This window comes from Syzygium oleosum, unplaced genomic scaffold, assembly GCF_021117445.2.
Source record: "Syzygium oleosum isolate NSW1041296 unplaced genomic scaffold, Sole_v2.1 Sole_v2.07, whole genome shotgun sequence".
Lineage (NCBI taxonomy): Eukaryota > Viridiplantae > Streptophyta > Magnoliopsida > Myrtales > Myrtaceae > Syzygium > Syzygium oleosum.
This window is the reverse complement of record NW_026607491.1, coordinates 2,113,471-2,130,647: the sequence shown is the minus strand read 5'-3', so window position 1 is coordinate 2,130,647 and position 17,177 is coordinate 2,113,471. Positions and strand designations below refer to the sequence as shown.

The window sequence follows — 17,177 nt, the reverse complement described above, 5'->3', positions numbered from 1 at the left end:
CATAAACCAAAAATAAATAGAAAAATCCTTCCTTCCTTCAGCGATCCACCTCTCTCTCTCTCTTCTCTCTCTCTTCCGATCCCTAGATTTTCTCTGGTTCTTCCCCTCGCTCCTCGGCGCTCGATTTCCCCGGCGAGATGGTAAGAGTGCCTCCGTACTCCTCCTTGATTTTTCTGGTTTCCTCCGATTTCTCTGCGCGTTCTTCTGTTGCGGGTTCCGTGCCGAATGAGCTGCGGGGTCGCTGGATGCTGGGTTTCCTCCGATTTCCGCGCGATGTCGTTGTAGATTTGGTCCGTAATCGGTGGTTTTCTGGCCCGATCTGAGCTCGATTTGGTGGGTCGAGGCGATCGGCCTTGGTGGGTACCCGTCCGATGCGGCTGATTTCCCCCCCCAACGCGCGTCGTGCTTCGGGGGGTTTCTTGCTTGATCTGTCGTTCTGGGAGTGCTCACGAGCTGTTTGATGATGTGTCGCTCACATGCGGAACGTCCGGGACTCTCTCTGTCCCTCGGGTCGTGTTGCTTTGTGGTGTTTAGTGTGAACTTTTTCCTCTTTGGGTTTCTTTGGAAGCCTAAAAAAAGGCCCGTGAAAGCAAAAAATTTCTTGAACGGTAATTGAGGGGTGAAAAGTTGTGCCAATTTTTGAAATGTCTAGGACTGTGGCGACTTCGGGGAACCGTAGTAGATCCTCTGGTTATTATTTGAAAAAGAAATGTTCAAAACGAAGAACTAAACCAATAGCAGAACATTGGAAGGGAATGATCGACGGTAAAAGCTTCTTTGGTGTTTGAGATTAACTTTGAGATTGTGCCATAACATTAACAGCGTGTATCGTGTCTAAGAAAACTGAATTTAGCGATAGTGAGTGTGGAAAAGGCGGTCCATCTGCATGGGAAAATGAACAATGGGAAAACAATGGAGCTAGTTGGAATGCCTGCTTAGCCCCCTTAATCGACACTCAATTTATCTTCTTGATCCACACTCAATTTATCTGCACTTACAAATGCTTACAAGTTTGGTTATAAAACCTGATTGCACTTGTTCTGGTCGTTAGCTATCTCGTGTGCTTTTGATATGGCCCGACAAGCGCCGTGGCTTTGAGCGGTTCAATCTTTGCCTTATTTGGACAAAATGCCATCTCACCTTTCCGTGTGCTGGATGATTTCTTACTTATTGGTTCTTAAAACTGGCTACTGTAAATTTGGTAGCACGCACTCTTCCTTTGGTCTATCATTCATTGAAGGGAACTTTTGTGTTTTAAGTGGGTGGTGTGTCAATCTGTTTATGTAGCATTTGGTATTTGATCCTTTTTATTCGACCATGAGGGATAGTCTTACAATCTAAACACTATCACAAATTGCCGTTAGATTTCAAGATGAGGGAGCTGTTGCTAGCAGAGTGGGAAGTTGACTTATGTTAAAATGGTGCTAAAGAGGTCTTGGTCTTCTTTTCTTCATGTTAAAAATGAAAGAGTAAATTGCCCATTGTCGATTAGATCTATTGTGTGAAAGTCATTCAAAGGTAAGCTCAATTGTGTTGATGTATGTTTTGGTGTCATAATGTGGTTCCACTTGATTGATTTTCTGTCTAATCTCTAGCATCTATTTGTTTTTAGGCGAACGCAGCTTCTGGTATGGCAGTGCATGATGATTGCAAGTTGAAGTTCTTAGAGTTGAAGGCAAAAAGGACATACCGTTTCATAGTATATAAGATTGAAGAGAAGCAAAAGCAAGTGATCGTTGAAAAACTTGGAGAACCTGCAAATAGTTATGAAGATTTTACTGCGAGCCTTCCTGCTGATGAGTGCAGATATGCTGTGTATGACTTTGATTTTATGACTGAAGAGAATGTTCCAAAGAGCAGGATTATCTTCATTGCCTGGTAATAGCTTGCGTTTGTACTCGTCAAACTCTTTTTTTGTTTGTTTTGCTTTTCTTTAACCCATTTTCACTTTTTGTGCAGGTCTCCTGATACTTCGAAAGTGAGAAACAAGATGATTTACGCAAGTTCTAAGGACAGGTTCAAGAGAGAGTTGGATGGTATCCAGATTGAGTTGCAGGCTACCGATCCAACTGAAATGGGCCTAGATGTGATTAAGAGCCGCTCCAGTTGAATGTAAAGTTTCCATATGCAACCCAGGCTCTTCATACCATTTCGGTTTCCATATGTGCCATATTCACATCCCTCAGGGACACTTGGGACATAGGACTCGCAGTTATTTTACGTATTGGCTTGTCAAAGAAGTCTTCCATCGAAAGCGCTAGTTGATGCGCAGGATCATTATATGTTGTAATGGTTGCTGTTTTCGGGATTGCGACATTCATCGTTGTATGTTGTGGTTTTATGGAGTGTATAGACTCCAGTGTTTGCCAATTGTGTCTCTCTTCCCTAAGTGGATACGAGTAGTTTTCTAAATATCTAGCTCCTTTGCATGTCCTGATGATGAGTTGTGTTTCTGTGATGGATGTTCATGCTTAACCTTAAGCTTGAACCTGTAGCAATCATAGCATAACTTCTGGGGTTGAATGGAGCTACTGTGTTGCTTCATAATATTCTCGGGATTCTCTATATTCGATCCTCCGTATGTTTCCTTTGGCAAACATTCGCTTCTTTGTGCTAATACATGCAAGTATTCCCCCTCGTGGGGGGTAAGGATTTGTTCTTGTAGCTTTTTTGTGGTGGACGACATGGTCTCCATCGTGCTGTCTACGTCAGTGTCTCTTTGAAGCTTTTAATGGTCACGCGTTCTTGCAGCTTACTTGCAAGGGTATACGTACTGGACATTATGGAAAAATCAGCTTGATCTTGGGATCCTCTCTCTCTCTCTCTCTCTCTCTCTCTCTCTCTCTCTCTCTCTCTCTCTGGCTTTTGTAACTTCTTGGCTGTGCCAAAGTTGCCTAACTCTTAAATAATTAGTCACGTTGACAATAATTTATGTCTAAATATTTATACGGATAACGGAAAATGAATGATTTGAAAAAAAATTTCAAAAATGATCAATTGTATTTTTTTAAATAATTAGTTAATAAAAATGTTTTCATTATCGAAAATAATTTATATCTAGAAATTTTTATGAACGATAAAAATATTTTTCGTTCATTATTTCTATAAGTGATATAAGTGACTTTTTTCAAGAAGATGTTTTCTCTTTTTTTTTTTCCGTGAAACAAATTGAATGTTGGATCCAGTTTCAACCTACATAATCTAAAATAGAATACAATCACAAGAACGTCGACCATCAACATGTGATTATCTCTCTCTTCATAGGCACGCACACTTGCATATGTATACACATACAAGGGATGACAAATTTGGACACCACCCAGAGCTTTGCGAGATGGTCGCGTTCATTTGGAGGCGAACGCCATTGTCGGTGGCGGCGACAATCGTCCCCATAGACTTGGAAAGGACCAAATTATTTTCCAATATAATCTCTTATATTTTGGCGATATTTTCAAACTTTTTATCGATAACCAAATATAAAGTTCCGTTTTTTTCTTAGAACTTTTCAATGCATTATCTAAGATTATGTCATAAATTAAGATAAATCGGGTATTAAGTAACGGCTCAAATAAGTTGGACATGGGGGAACCCTCGAGATAAGAAGAAGAAGACCACATCAAAACACAGTAAAAAGAAACCCGTTTTGACCAGTCAGTCGCCGCCCTGCCTTTGTCAATCCAGACCGGTCCACCGTGAGGGCAAAGAGGTCTACCCCTCGACAAACTCCGCAGCCTATCCCTTTCCATCCCCTCTTTTTCTCTCTCTCTCTCTCCTCTCGAGCCCTAGATTTCCTCCACCGTCTTCCTCCCTCACTTCTGGTTCTCTGCTCTGCTTCCCAGGCGAAATGGTGAGTCGTCTGTACCTCCGTCCGAAGGACTCGCGATCTCGGTCGTTGTCCCCGTCGCTCCGGTGGCGTTTTCTTCGTGTTTTATGCTGTTATTCTCTTGAGTAATGTTTGTTGATGATCCGATGTTTTTGGGAATGGATTTGAGTCTTGAGTTGGGAAATTTGGGGCGATGGATCTTTGGTATGGCGCTGATTTCGACGTTCCCTTTTGGTCTGGGGTTCGATGTATCTGATCTCTCGTGACGTCGTCGGTTTCTTGTTTGGTTTTTGTCTAAATGATGGATGGTCGAGTGGTCACTGATGAATACGATGAGTTTGAACAGATTTTTAAGTGCCCACAGCAGGGGGCAACTTTGAGGAAGGAAATTTTAAGAAGATCTGTTAGTGTAGACCGTCTTCTCTGGTATTCTAGTTTGAAAAATGCCGAAAATTGTAATTGAAAGCAAGGCCAAAGCATGTGAAAGTGAATGCTATGGTTGGTAAGATTTCCTTTTAAGAGCTATACCATAGTGCAAATCTTTGATATCTTGTGAAGAATTATGGTAAGAACAGCGATCGCTTGAAAAGTTGGTTGATTGGATAGGTAAAAGAGAAAATCGATAGGAAACCAACAGAGCCATTTTGATGCCAGATTAGCAAATTTTTATGTGGGCAGATACTTCTTTCTGAACCAACTAAGGTTATCAGAATTTACGCATGTTTGGACCTTCCACTGAAGACTCTCAGATTTCGCCGATTCTTGTCTTTGACTATCTCGTGTGCTTTCAGTATGCACAAGCGCCATGGATTTGAGCAGCTGAGTTCACTGCATTGTTTTCGGACAATATGAAAGGTCGCTTTTTTCGTGGGCTGCCTATATCATTTCTTGCTTTCCTTAGTTTATAGCTAGCTGCTCTTTTTGTTTGCTTGGGCATTCCTTGATGAGTCCTTTTAATCTGCAAATTGGGCTTGGATGCATCTTTTGTTGGAGCATTTGGTATTTGATCCTTGATTTGATACTAACCAATGATGAGTCGCCACCAAATACTCAGCATGAGGGAGCAGCTCAGCAGTTAGTATTGTAGTGTAAATACTTCTATGTTGAGAATGGGTGTAGACATATAGGATGTTGAGAATGGAAGAGGCACTTCATGGGAGACGGATTGCTTTCTGTCTTTCTCTGGATTACTTTTGGACTAGGAGTAGGATTCCATTGTCAAGTATTGCTCAACTGTATTATTACATAATGTTGTCACCTCTGTTCATATTGTTTTGCTTGTGGCAACTATGTACTTCTAGGCAAACGCAGCTTCAGGTATGGCAGTGCATGATGATTGCAAGTTGAAGTTCTTAGAGTTGAAGGCGAAAAGGACATACCGTTTCATAGTATATAAGATTGAAGAGAAGCAAAAGCAAGTGATCGTTGAAAAACTTGGAGAACCTGCAAATAGTTATGAAGATTTCACTGCAAGCCTTCCTGCTGATGAGTGCAGATATGCTGTGTATGACTTTGATTTTATGACTGCAGAGAATGTTCCAAAGAGCAGGATTATCTTCATTGCCTGGTAATAGTTGGCAACTGCTCCCATCAATAACTTTTGCTCTCGTTTTTCATTTCTTAACTAATTTTCATTTTGTATGAAGGTCCCCTGACACTTCTAAAGTGAGGAACAAGATGATATATGCAAGCTCCAAGGACAGATTCAAGAGAGAGTTGGATGGTATCCAGATTGAGTTGCAGGCTACTGATCCGACAGAGATGGGCCTTGACGTTATTAGGAGCCGCTCCACTTAAATGGAAAGTTTTATATGCAATGAAGGTTCTTAACACCATTTGTGTCCTATATGTGTCATATTTACATCTTCCGGGACCTAGGACTTGCAGTTACTTTATCTATTGGCTTGTCATCTGAAATTTATCGAAGAAGTTTTCATCTCAAGCATCGGATGATGCTCCAGATCCTCTTATGCGATTGTAATGGTGACTTTTTTGTTTGGGATTGCAACACATACAGTTTTTATGTGATGTTTATGGCGTGTAAGGCTCTACTTGCTTGCCAATTTTCTCTCTTTTATCCCCTGGTTATGGCTAGTTTACCTGACAAAGCAAAGAACAAATTCATGTAGTTCTAGTTGTGGGTTGTCGTCATTGGATGAACGGCAATAATTTACCACAAATCTGCTCCTTGATTTTACATGTGGACAAACCTGTAGCAATTTAGCATCCTCCGGAATTTGATTTGAGCTACTTCATAACTACAGGATGTCATTGGAGTTATCCTTAATGTTCATGATTTGGAATGGGCACCCAATCGTATGTTTATGAGAAATATACAAACTGCCGGTGTTTCCCACTTCGGGAGGAAAGGACTCGTAGTTCTAGTAGCAGGTGCAATTATTCCCATTGCTTTGTTTTCATGGGTATGAAACTTTGCTGATGGTCCAAGTGACAGAAAGTTTTCTGTATCTGCGGGTTCTGAATCCCATGCTTACAAGTCACTCTTTAGCTTCCGGCCATTAGAGCAATTATGATCCGGAGGAGCTCCAGCATGTGACAATAGCACATGTTCTTGCAAAGCTAATATAGAGCAGTCATTGTCTATGGAGGTCCAGTGATCTTTTATTGTAAACGCTCAGATGTTTCAGAGTTGCTACCATTTGTGTGTACGACGGAACGCGCATGCGTTTTGCTTTCCTTGAGGTCTTGTGCTGCTAATATTTTTAGTGGTCCTATCTAGTGCCTCCTTTGATTCCATCAACAAGAAATCCATTAATAGATTCACATTTCTAGCATTCGCATTCCGTGTAATTGTATTCATTTTCAATTGGTTGGATGGCTAGAAAATTTAACATAGGAATATATCTCAATCATTGATGGGAAAAAGTCACAAAAAAAATCCCAAATTATGCCTACCGTCTTTTTTTTTACATCAAAAACCTCAAATTATACTTACTGTGGTACATTTATTCTAAATTTCTTCTTATAACATAAAAAAAATTTCAAATTTGTATTTATGTGACATATTTACCCTCCATAAAGGTTCCGTCAGATGATTTTTCAGTCAAAATATCATTTTTATTTCACTTAAGCCACTTAGCTGTCATGTCAACACTATTTGCTCTTTAGCGTCTACGTAGGTAGATTTTTAACAGTTTTTATCAACAGAATTTTGACAGATGGTAAATGTGTTACACAGATATAGGTTTGCAATTTTTGATGCCACAGAAAAAAGTTTAGGGTAAATATGTCGCAATTGACATAGTTTAGGATTTTTGGTGGTTTTTGCCCAACGTTGATCACTGATCGGCTGAACCAGATTTAAGTCGGACTTTTATTTCTCTTATACCCAAATCACTGATCGGCTGAGATGTGTCTTTCTTTCTCTTGTAAATTTCTTGCCTTTTGTTCTCTCTTCCCACAGTCTGCTTCTCTACCCAACTTAGCCTCATACACAAAAGCGGTTACCCGCCACGGGTCGCCGCCACAAGCCAAAAGGCTGTGTGGTATCTCCTCACTCATTAAAGAGCGAATTATTCTAGGTAAGAGTATCTTTGTTCTTTCCCGTGATCGCAATGGCAGAAATGCTTTGAGAATGTACGACTCTCCTAGTCTCTCTTTTTTTATCTACCATAAAAGAAGGGGAAAAATGGGGAAAAATGCCAAAACAGTCCTAAACCTTTTGTATTAGTGTCAATTTAGTCCTAAACCTTTTGTATTAGTGTCAATTTAGTCCTAAATCTTTTTTTAGTGCCAATTCAGTCCTAAACCTTTTACATTAGTGCCAATTTAGTCTTAAACCTTTTTTTGGTGCCAATTAAGTCCTAAACCTTTTAAATTGATGCCAATTCAGTCCTAAATCTTTTGTTTTTGTGTCAATTTAGTCCTTCCGATCAATTTTGATCGGAATTTGCCGACGTGGACGCCTGCCGGCCGGCGGCCGGTCACCGGCGCTGACGTGGACAACTTTAATAATATTTTAATATTTTTTTGAATTTTTATTTTTTTTTCCTTTTTTTTTCTTTTTTTTTTCACTTTTGTTTTTGGTCCCCCCTCCTTCCTCTGGTCGGTCGCCGGTCTGGCGACAGGCCAGAGGCTAGAGGCCGGCGAGCTCGACCTCGCCAGCCACTGGCGAGGGTGGCGGCCTTGCCCGGCGAGGGCGAGCCTCGCCTTGGTCGGGCGAGGCTCGACCTCGCCAGATCCGGCGAGGTCAGGCCTCACCGGCCACTGGCAAGGGCGGCGGCCTCGCCCGGCGAGGGCAAGCCTCGCCTTGGTCGGGCGAGGCTCGACCTCGCCGCGGCCTCCGGCAAGGGCTCGAGCCTCGCCATGGTCGGGCAAGGTCTCTGGGCGAGGCTCGACCTCGCCAGATCCGGCGAGGCCGGGCCTCGCCCGACCAAGGCGAGGCTAGCCCTCGCCGGGCGAAGCCGCCACCCTCGCCAGTGGCCGGCGAGGTCAAGCTTGCCGGCCTCTGGCCGGTCGCCGGACCGGCGACTGGCCAAAGGAAGGAGGGGGGACAAAAAAAATGGAAAAAAAAAAAGAAAAAAAGGAAAAAAAAATAAAAATTCAAAAAAATATTAAAATATTATTAAAGTTGTCCACGTCGGTGCCGGTGACCGGCCGCCGGCCGGCAAGCGTCAACGTCGGCAAATTCCGGTCAAAATTGACCGGAAGGACTAAATTGGCACAAAAACAAAAGGTTTAGGACTGAATTGGCACCAATTAAAAAGGTTTAGGACTTAATTGACATCAAAAAAAGGTTTAGGACTAAATTGGCACCAATGCAAAAAGTTTAGGACTGAATTGGCACAAAAAAAAGATTTAGGACTAAATTGACACTAATGCAAAAGATTTAGGACTTTTTTTGGCACTTTTCCCGTAAAAGAAGCATTTCCCTACTTTTGCAAAAGTTGGATCGAACGAATAACACAATATCGTGTGTCTATGTGATGGGCAACTGGAAAGAGCAAAAGCCTCGGCCTCCCGGAGAGCTCGAAGGTGTATTATTGCTTTACAAATTGACTCTCTCACATACGTGGAGGACAATTAGATGCATTTCCATAGTTCTCGTTTTACCCTTAGAAGTTCAAAATTACATAAGAATGATGTATGAAAGTATTTTCCGATGCGAACTTTACACGTGTGGAAAGAACATTCTTGAAAAATAAAGAATTTTACTTCAAAGTTCTCTTTTTTACTTAAGTATTTTCAGAGTGCGTGCAACTTATGTTGAAACACTACGGTAGCTCCTAATTTCCATTATTCAACCAATGTGGGGACAAAGGTTGTTGGGAGATTCTCACACGTAATGGAAAAATTACTCGGTCAATCATAAACTTATGGTATGAATGTCAATTCAATACTAAACTTTTCGATTTTATCAATTTGGTCCTAAATCTTTGCGAGAAATTCCACTATAGACCTTTTGATCAATTTTCACCGGAAATCACTTACGTGACCGTCCACTCGGCGTACATGGCACATTGGCACATAAGCAATTTCTAACAAAAATTGGCTGGAATGACCACGTAAGAATTCCTCACAAAGGTTGAGGACTCAATTAGCAAAATCAAAAGTTTAAAACTGAATTGACATCCGTATAACAAGTATAGGACTAATTGGACAATTCCCCCCACTTATAATTGCTATAATATGAGATGCGAGCTTGGAAAAATTATTATATAACAATGTAAGCCAATAATTTTCCATGGGGAAAATTACTAAAAAAGTCTTAAATTTATTACAATTATGCAAATTTAGTCCTTAACATTTTTTTTAGCCAATTGAGTCATAAACATTTTGCATTTGTGCCAATTCAGTCCATCTGACAAATTTTGGCCGGCCGGTATTGATGTGGGCACCGGCCGCCGTAGGCCGTCCGGCACTAATGTGGGCGCCGGCCATCCGACCAAAGCTGACGCGGCAATTTTTTAATATTTGTAATATTTTTCATTAATTTTTTATTTTCTTTTTCTTTTTCCTTTTTTTCTTTTCTTTCTTTCTCTTTCTTTTTTTTTTTCATCTATCCTTCCTTGTACCTCTAGCCAATCATTGGAGGTCCAACGATCGGCCAGAACGAGGACCGGTGAGGACTCGCTGTTGCTGGGTGAGGCCGACCAGATCTGGCGAGGGCTCACCCAGCCATGGCGATGCCGACTTCGCTGTCACTAGGCGAGGCTCGCTGTGGCGACGGCGAGGTCGGGCTCACCATGGTTAAGCAAGCCCCTCCATGGTGAGGCCGACCTCGACAGTGGCCAACATGGTTGACGTCAACGGCCCTCCCTCTGGCCAGTATTGAAATGTTGTAATTTGCATGTAATCGGTGATTTCTAACTAATAACCAAACAGCACATACTCACAAACTCATTTCATATATATGTTATATTTGAGACTATACGTACAGATTGCAGGTGCACAAATTGAATACATGTTATACATTATATCATCCTTTTGGAAAAAGACCTATCATTAATTGACATACTTAATGCAAAGAACTCTCTCTCAACTATAGAGCTATAGATGATAGATTTATTCAATTGATTATGAACAAAAAAAAAAGAAAATCATAATAGAAACAACGTTGCCTGATTTGGTAGCGGTTACATAGGAAGCATTGCCATTTCCAAAATGAAGGTTTTCTAATATTAGGGAGTCGTGGACATGTTCATGGAGGAATCTTAGAACTTAGTAACGTTTCTCATTTATGAAATGCAAAAACTTGCACTTTCTTCCGTGTGCACCCAAAACTTTATAAATAAATTCTTTATTATAATTTTCGGGAAAAGAACTCTAGAAGTGTCATAATTTTTGTACAACACTCACTTTAATGCTAAAACTTTTCGTCGAATGTATCACTTAAAAAAAAACGATCACCTAAATGTCAATTTCAATTTGGGACGCCGGAAATCCGACATGACAATATTTTAACATGTCTTCCTATCGATTTGGCTCGCCGGCATGTCCAGTCAGCATTAATAGCTCTAAATGACATTGTTTAACACATGATTGCCCCCAAATTGGACCTCTTCTTGAAACCCTAACCTCGCGTTAGATGATTTGGCGAAAAATTCAGCCTCTTCTTGAAACCCTAACCTGTCGTTAGATGATTTGGTGAAAAATTCAGCCTCTTCTTGAAACCCTAACCTCACAACTATGGATTTGAGGCAAAATTAGTAACTGAAACTTGCAATAGAGGTCTGCTACTTTATTTGTGTGATTTTTTCTTCCCGAAATTGCAATTTTTACAGTGGGGTTTTGAGGATGGATAGTAACAAACAGCCTTGATGAAGGTGCAGACGTTGGAAAAAAGAAATATAGCAAGAATACGTTCAAATTAAGAGAACGAGGGACAACTAATTGGTGGTAGTGATGACAGTGCTGAGGGACATGACGGCAAGGTAGACGATCGGCAAGGAGATGGAGTTGGGGGAGAGGAGGAGGACGACGTTGCCCTTGTGAATGCCTATGGCAGAGAGGCAGAAGGCGAAAGAGTCGACATAGTGCCAGAGCTCGCAAAAGAGGACGTAGAGGCTGGAGTGTTAGAAATTAAACCAAATGTGTTAGTACTTGTTTCCTTTTTGAGTCTGTTCGTATTTCCATATTTTGATAGATATTGTGAAATATTATTTCTAGTTATATTTTAGGAAAGTTTCCTAAGTCAATTAGATTTCCTAATTAGAATAGGTTTCCTAGAAAGAGGTTTCCTATTTCGAATCAAACGATGGTCTATATATAATCTATTTCTCTTATAATTGAGATATGCAATAGAAAGACGCGAATTGCGATTGTTTCACCTTCAAAAATTCCTTTCATCAAATCAATATTGTTGCCGCGCCTCTGACGCTCAACAAATTGATATCAGAGCTTACGGTTCGTGATCATAGCCTCAACGAACAATCAGCTTCCTCTTCAATACCCTCGTCTTACCAAAGAAAATTATGGTAACTGGGCTGTTAGAATGAAAGCTCTACTCGGCGCCTACGGTGTGTGGGAATTTGTTAACACTGGCTATGATGAGCCAGAGGATGAAGCCACGTTGAACCAAAACCAGAGGAATGCTTTGGAGAAGGTTCGAACGAAAGATCAATATGCCATGTCGATCATCTATCAAGCATTAGATGATTCCATGTTCGAAAAAGTTTCGAACGCCACTACCGCTAAAGAGGCATGGGAGATTCTTCAAAACACACATCAAGGAGTTCAGAAAGTTCAGAAGATTCACCTTCAAACCTTGAGAGGCGAATTCGAGGTAATTCGTATGAAAGAATCTGAATCGATTGCTTATTATTTCACGAGAATTTTGGCAATTGTTAATCAGATGAAAAGAAAAGGAGAAGAAATTTCCGATGTTCGTGTTGTTGAGAAAATACTTCGGTCCTTAGACAAGAAGTATGATTATATTGCGGTTGCAATCGAAGAATCCAAAGACTTGGATGCCATGACGGTCGATGAACTTATGGGTTCATTACAAGCCCATGAAGAAAGGTTTAGAAAGAAAAAGATTGAACCGGTGGAGGAAGTTCTCCAAACACAGTTGACCATACGAGATGAAAAGGAGCAAAGACGAGATCCCGTACAAAATCGCGGGACAAATCAAGATCGTGATTGAGGTCGTGGCCGAGGTCACTTTCGAGGAAGAGGTCGTGGACGAAGCAGAGGAGATCCTGCTCGAAGTGATGGAGGATACCAGTACCAAAGAGGTGTTCGTGGAAGAGGAAAGAACTCGACAAGCCAATGGTATGATAAATCTAAAATCCGATGTTATCATTGCAATAAACTTGGCCATTATGCTTCTAACTGCTGGAATAAAGAAAGTAGCAGACCAGACGAAAAGGCGAACTTGGTAAATAATGATGATCAAGTTCTCTTATTGGCATTCAAAGAAGATGAAGAAGGTCAAAGTGATACGTGGTATTTGGATACCGGCGCAAGTAATCACATGTGTGGGAGAAAGGAGATGTTTGCCGAGTTAGATGAGACAATTAAAGGGAATGTCTCATTCGGTGATAACTCTAAAATTCTTGTTGAAGGGAAAGGTACAATTTTGATTCGCTTAAAGAATGGTGCATGTCAGTTTATTACTAATGTTTATTATGTTCCAAAAATGTCAAGCAATATCTTGAGTTTGGGACAACTTCTGGAGAAAGGTTATACTGTTCATATGAGAGATCTTAATCTTATGTTGAGAGATTGAAATAATAAATTGATTGCAAATGTGAAGATGTCGAAGAACAGGATGTTTATTCTTAATATAAAGAGTGAGATGTCTCGATGTCTAAAGACGTGTGTAGATGATCCTTCATGGTTGTGGCATTTGAGGTTTGGCCATCTCAATTTTGGCGGACTTAATTTGCTTTCTCGCAAGAAGATGGTTTATGGCTTACCACATATTGATCATCCCGATCAATTATGTGAAGGGTGTGTTATCGGCAAGCATTCCAGAACTAGCTTTCCGAAGGAGGCGACTTATCGAGCGAAGAAGCCGCTTGAGTTGATTCATTCTGATTTGTGTAACCCGATCAATCCTCACTCATATGGTAATCATCGATATTTTGTTACTTTTATTGATGATTTTACTCGGAAAACTTGGGTGTATTTTTTGAAAGAAAAGACAGAAGTGTTTGATATTTTCAAACAATTCAAGAACCTGGCTGAAAAGGAAAGCGGCTATTTTATCAAGGCTTTGAGGACTGATCGTGGTGGAGAATTCACCTCAGCCATATTCAACAAATTCTGTGAAAATCATGGTATTCGGCGTTTCTTGACGGCCCCGTATTCTCCTCAACAAAACGGTGTGGCTGAACGGAAAAATAGAACCATTCTTGATATGGTTCGAAGCATGTTGAAGAGCAAAAATTTGTCCAAGGAACTTTGGGCAGAAGCTGTTTCGTGTGCCGTCTATCTTCAAAATAGATGTCCAACATATGGACTTGAAGGCGTAACTCCACAAGAGGCATGGACCGGGAGAACACCAAGTGTTTCGCACTTGAGAATTTTTGGGAGCATTGCATATGCTTATGTCCCGGATCAAAAAAGATCGAAACTTGAAGACAAGAGCAAAAAGCTCATCTTTATCGGGTAGGACTCATCATCCAAAGCCTATCGATTATTTGATCCTAACACTTTGAAAGTGTATGTAAGTAGAGATGTCAAGTTCAATGAAGATGGAATGTGGGAAGAAAATCTAAAAGAAGAAGCGAATGTTCGTGATGATTCCGATCAAACGGAGTTGAAAGATCAACCTTCACCTTCTTCTCCAACATCTTATTCAAGTTCATCAACACCATCCTCTTCAAATAGTGTCGATGAACCGCTAGTGCCAAGATCAAGAAGATTGTCTGAAATTTACGAAGCTACCGAAGAGCTTCATCTTATATGTCTTCTTGCAGATTATGAACCACTTGCTTATGATGATGCGGCCAAAGAAGAAAAGTGGAGGAAAGCCATGAACGAAGAAATTGAAGCCATCGAGAAAAATCAAACATGGGAGCTTGCTAATCTTCCGAAGGACAAGAAATCAATTGGTGTTAAATGGGTGTACAAGGCCAAGAAGAATGAGAAAGGTGAAGTAACAAGATACAAAGCTAGATTAGTAGCGAAGGGGTACAAGCAAAAAGCCGGAATCGACTATGATGAAGTTTTTGCTCCTGTCATCCGCAAGAAAACGATTAGATTGATTATTTCCATTGCTGCTCAAAATAATTGGCGAATTTATCAAACGGATGTCGAATCAGCATTCTTGAATGGCATCCTTGAAGAAGAAATTTATGTCGAACAACCCGAGGGGTTTGTTGTGAAAGGTTATGAAGGCAAAGTGCTAAGGTTGAAGAAAGCTCTATATGGGCTTAAACAAGCATCGAGAGCATGGAATTCCAGAATTGATGCATATTTCAAGGCGAATGGATTCTCTCAATGTCCATACGAGTATGCACTCTATTTGAAGCAAGAAAAAGGGGATATTCTACTCGCCTATTTATATGTTGATGATCTTGTTTTTACAGGAAATAATTCGGCGATGATTGATGCTTTTAAGGCATCGATGTTGAAAGAATTTGAGATGACTGATAATGGTCTCATGAATTATTTCCTTGGTATCGAAGTGAAGCAAAGTGCCGATGGGATTTTTATTTCCCAAAAAGGATATGCAGAAAATATCCTTGAAAAATTCAACATGAAGAACTATATGCCGGTCAATACACCAATGGAGTGTGGAACCAAGCTTTCGAAGTTTGATAATGGTGCCGATGTTGATTCAACATATTATAGAAGCTTGATTGGAAGTTTGAGATACTTGACATGCACGAGACCGGATATTATGTATAGTGTTGAAATTGTTAGTCGATACATGGAGAAGCCGAAATCATCTCATCTTAAAGCTGCAAAGAGAATACTTCGGTACATCAAAGGTACTATTTCTCATGGTTTACACTATTATTGCTCTGAATCTTTCAAACTTAGAGCTTATTCGGATAGTGATTATGGTGGAGATATCGACGATCGAAAAAGCACCACGGGATTTGTATTTTTCTTGTGCGACACTGCTTTCACGTGGTCATCAAAGAAGCAATCAAGTGTTACTCTGTCGACATGTGAAGCTGAATATGTAGCTGCATCTTCATGCGTTTGTCATGCAATATGGTTGAGAAGACTACTCAAAGATATTCTTATGGAGCAGAAGAAAGCAACGGAGATTTTTGTTGATAATGTTTCTGCTATTGCTTTGGCGAAAAATCCAGTTTTTCATGAACGAAGTAAACATATCGATGTTCGATATCACTTCATCCAAGAACAGGTTAAAGAGAATGAAGTTGAAGTATTGCATGTGAAGACCGGAGATCAAGTAGCAGATATTTTTACTAAACCTCTCAAGATCGATGCTTTTCGAAAGTTCAAGAGCCTGCTTGGAATGATCGATGGAAGAGAATTTGGTTTAGGGGGGAGTATTAGAAATTAAACCAAATTTGTTAGTACTTGTTTCCTTTTTGAGTCTGTTCGTATTTCCATATTTTGATAGATATTGTGAGATATTGTTTCTAGTTATATTTTACGAAAGTTTCCTAAGTCAATTAGATTTCCTAATTAGAATAGGTTTCCTAGAAAGAGGTTTCCTATTTCGAATCAAACTATGGTCTATATATAGTCTATTTCTCTTGTAATTGAGATATGCAATAGAAAAACGCGAATTGCGATTGTTTCACCTTCAAAATTTTTTTTCATCAAATCAATATTGTTGCCGCGCCTCTGACGCTCAACACGGAGGAGGCGTCGATGAAAGGGATGGAGCCGCAGTGGAAACATGAGTAGATGAAGGTGGTGATGTCGAGGAAGAGATTAGGAAGAGGAGAATGGATTGCGGTTGCTATAGAAGGTGGAGTTGGAGCTGTGGAAACATGTTTTAGGGTAGATTTGGAGTGGGTAGGTCTCTATTGAAGATGAATTCTCACTTCTTGAGAGTTTAAGTTGTTGGTTGTTTGTCCGTAAAACAAAAAAAAATAGTGTTTTTCCTTATCCCCCGTACGAAAGTTTTGATTGTGTAGGCCACTATATTAGCGTGGATATATTCTGCTTGTCCAATTGAAGACGATGGGTTGTGGCTAGATCATACAATACTCGCGTGCGGTGCGCACTCGCTAATCATAATTAGTGTGTGATTGTTCGTAATAGAGTAGCAGCTATTTTTTTTTAATTTCAAATTTCATTATTTTGTCTAACGGTTATTAGGCGTTGTTACAACCTTTGAAAGAATTGTGTCTAGCCGGACATAACTAATTCATCTTTGGAAGGTTATGTTTTTCGGACATAACTCCTTCATCTTTGAAAGGTTGTACTTGTTCAAAGATTATTTTTTCAGAATTTATAAAATTCGGAATAATAAAAAATAATAAAAATAATATTTTATTTTATTATTATTTTAATCCGAATTTTTATTATGTCTTTTGACAATGCAACTTCTCCCGAAAGGTTGCATTCGCTTCAAAAAAACTGAAGTATATGTTCATATTTTTCAAGTCTTTTTTCACTAACTTTTGATACTTTTTTCTTAAAAAAAAAAATCATACAGCCATCTTTTCCAATTGTTTCTCTTGAGATATCTTGGAGAAATACCAAAATTGCTATCTGGTATTCTCATTGAGACTTTGTTGTATCTTGAAGGATTTTTTACAGTAACTACTAGCAACGTTGTGGGGCAAATGATTCCTTAAATAGAGTGTTTTCACGCTTCAAAGTCTATTTCCATTTTCTTCCCGTTCCCTTTTTTTTTGTTTTTGGTCGGACTTCCCGTTCCGTTTGACGTGTACATTTTTTCCCAACATAAGATTCAAGCCAAGCGATCTCAGTCTCTGTTATGGGATTAGAG

The 17,177-nt window shown here is 40.0% G+C and overlaps 2 protein-coding genes across 4 annotated transcripts; both read left to right on the top strand.

Moving 5' to 3' along the window:
* LOC115665639 (actin-depolymerizing factor 2-like) lies at window positions 1–2,412 on the top strand. The gene is made up of 3 exons (XM_030587487.2): window positions 1–140; window positions 1,613–1,878; window positions 1,960–2,412. The coding sequence occupies exons 1-3, from the start codon at window positions 138–140 to the stop codon at window positions 2,108–2,110; spliced, it is 420 nt and encodes a 139-aa protein (XP_030443347.1). The 5' UTR covers window positions 1–137; the 3' UTR covers window positions 2,111–2,412.
* LOC115665640 (actin-depolymerizing factor 2-like) lies at window positions 15–5,846 on the top strand. 3 transcript variants are annotated; one of them, XM_030587492.2, is made up of 4 exons: window positions 3,769–3,847; window positions 4,615–4,678; window positions 5,125–5,390; window positions 5,470–5,846. In XM_030587492.2, exons 3-4 carry the CDS (start codon window positions 5,143–5,145, stop codon window positions 5,618–5,620), a joined length of 399 nt encoding a protein of 132 aa, XP_030443352.1. In that variant the 5' UTR covers window positions 3,769–3,847; window positions 4,615–4,678; window positions 5,125–5,142; the 3' UTR covers window positions 5,621–5,846. The 3 variants fall into 3 exon arrangements, with proteins under 3 accessions (XP_030443351.1, XP_030443349.1, XP_030443352.1); XM_030587491.2 differs by lacking the exons at window positions 3,769–3,847; window positions 4,615–4,678 and adding an exon at window positions 15–140; XM_030587489.2 differs by lacking the exon at window positions 4,615–4,678 and having other exon boundaries at window positions 3,696–3,847.
* The last annotated feature ends 11,331 nt before the right edge of the window (window positions 5,847–17,177 follow it).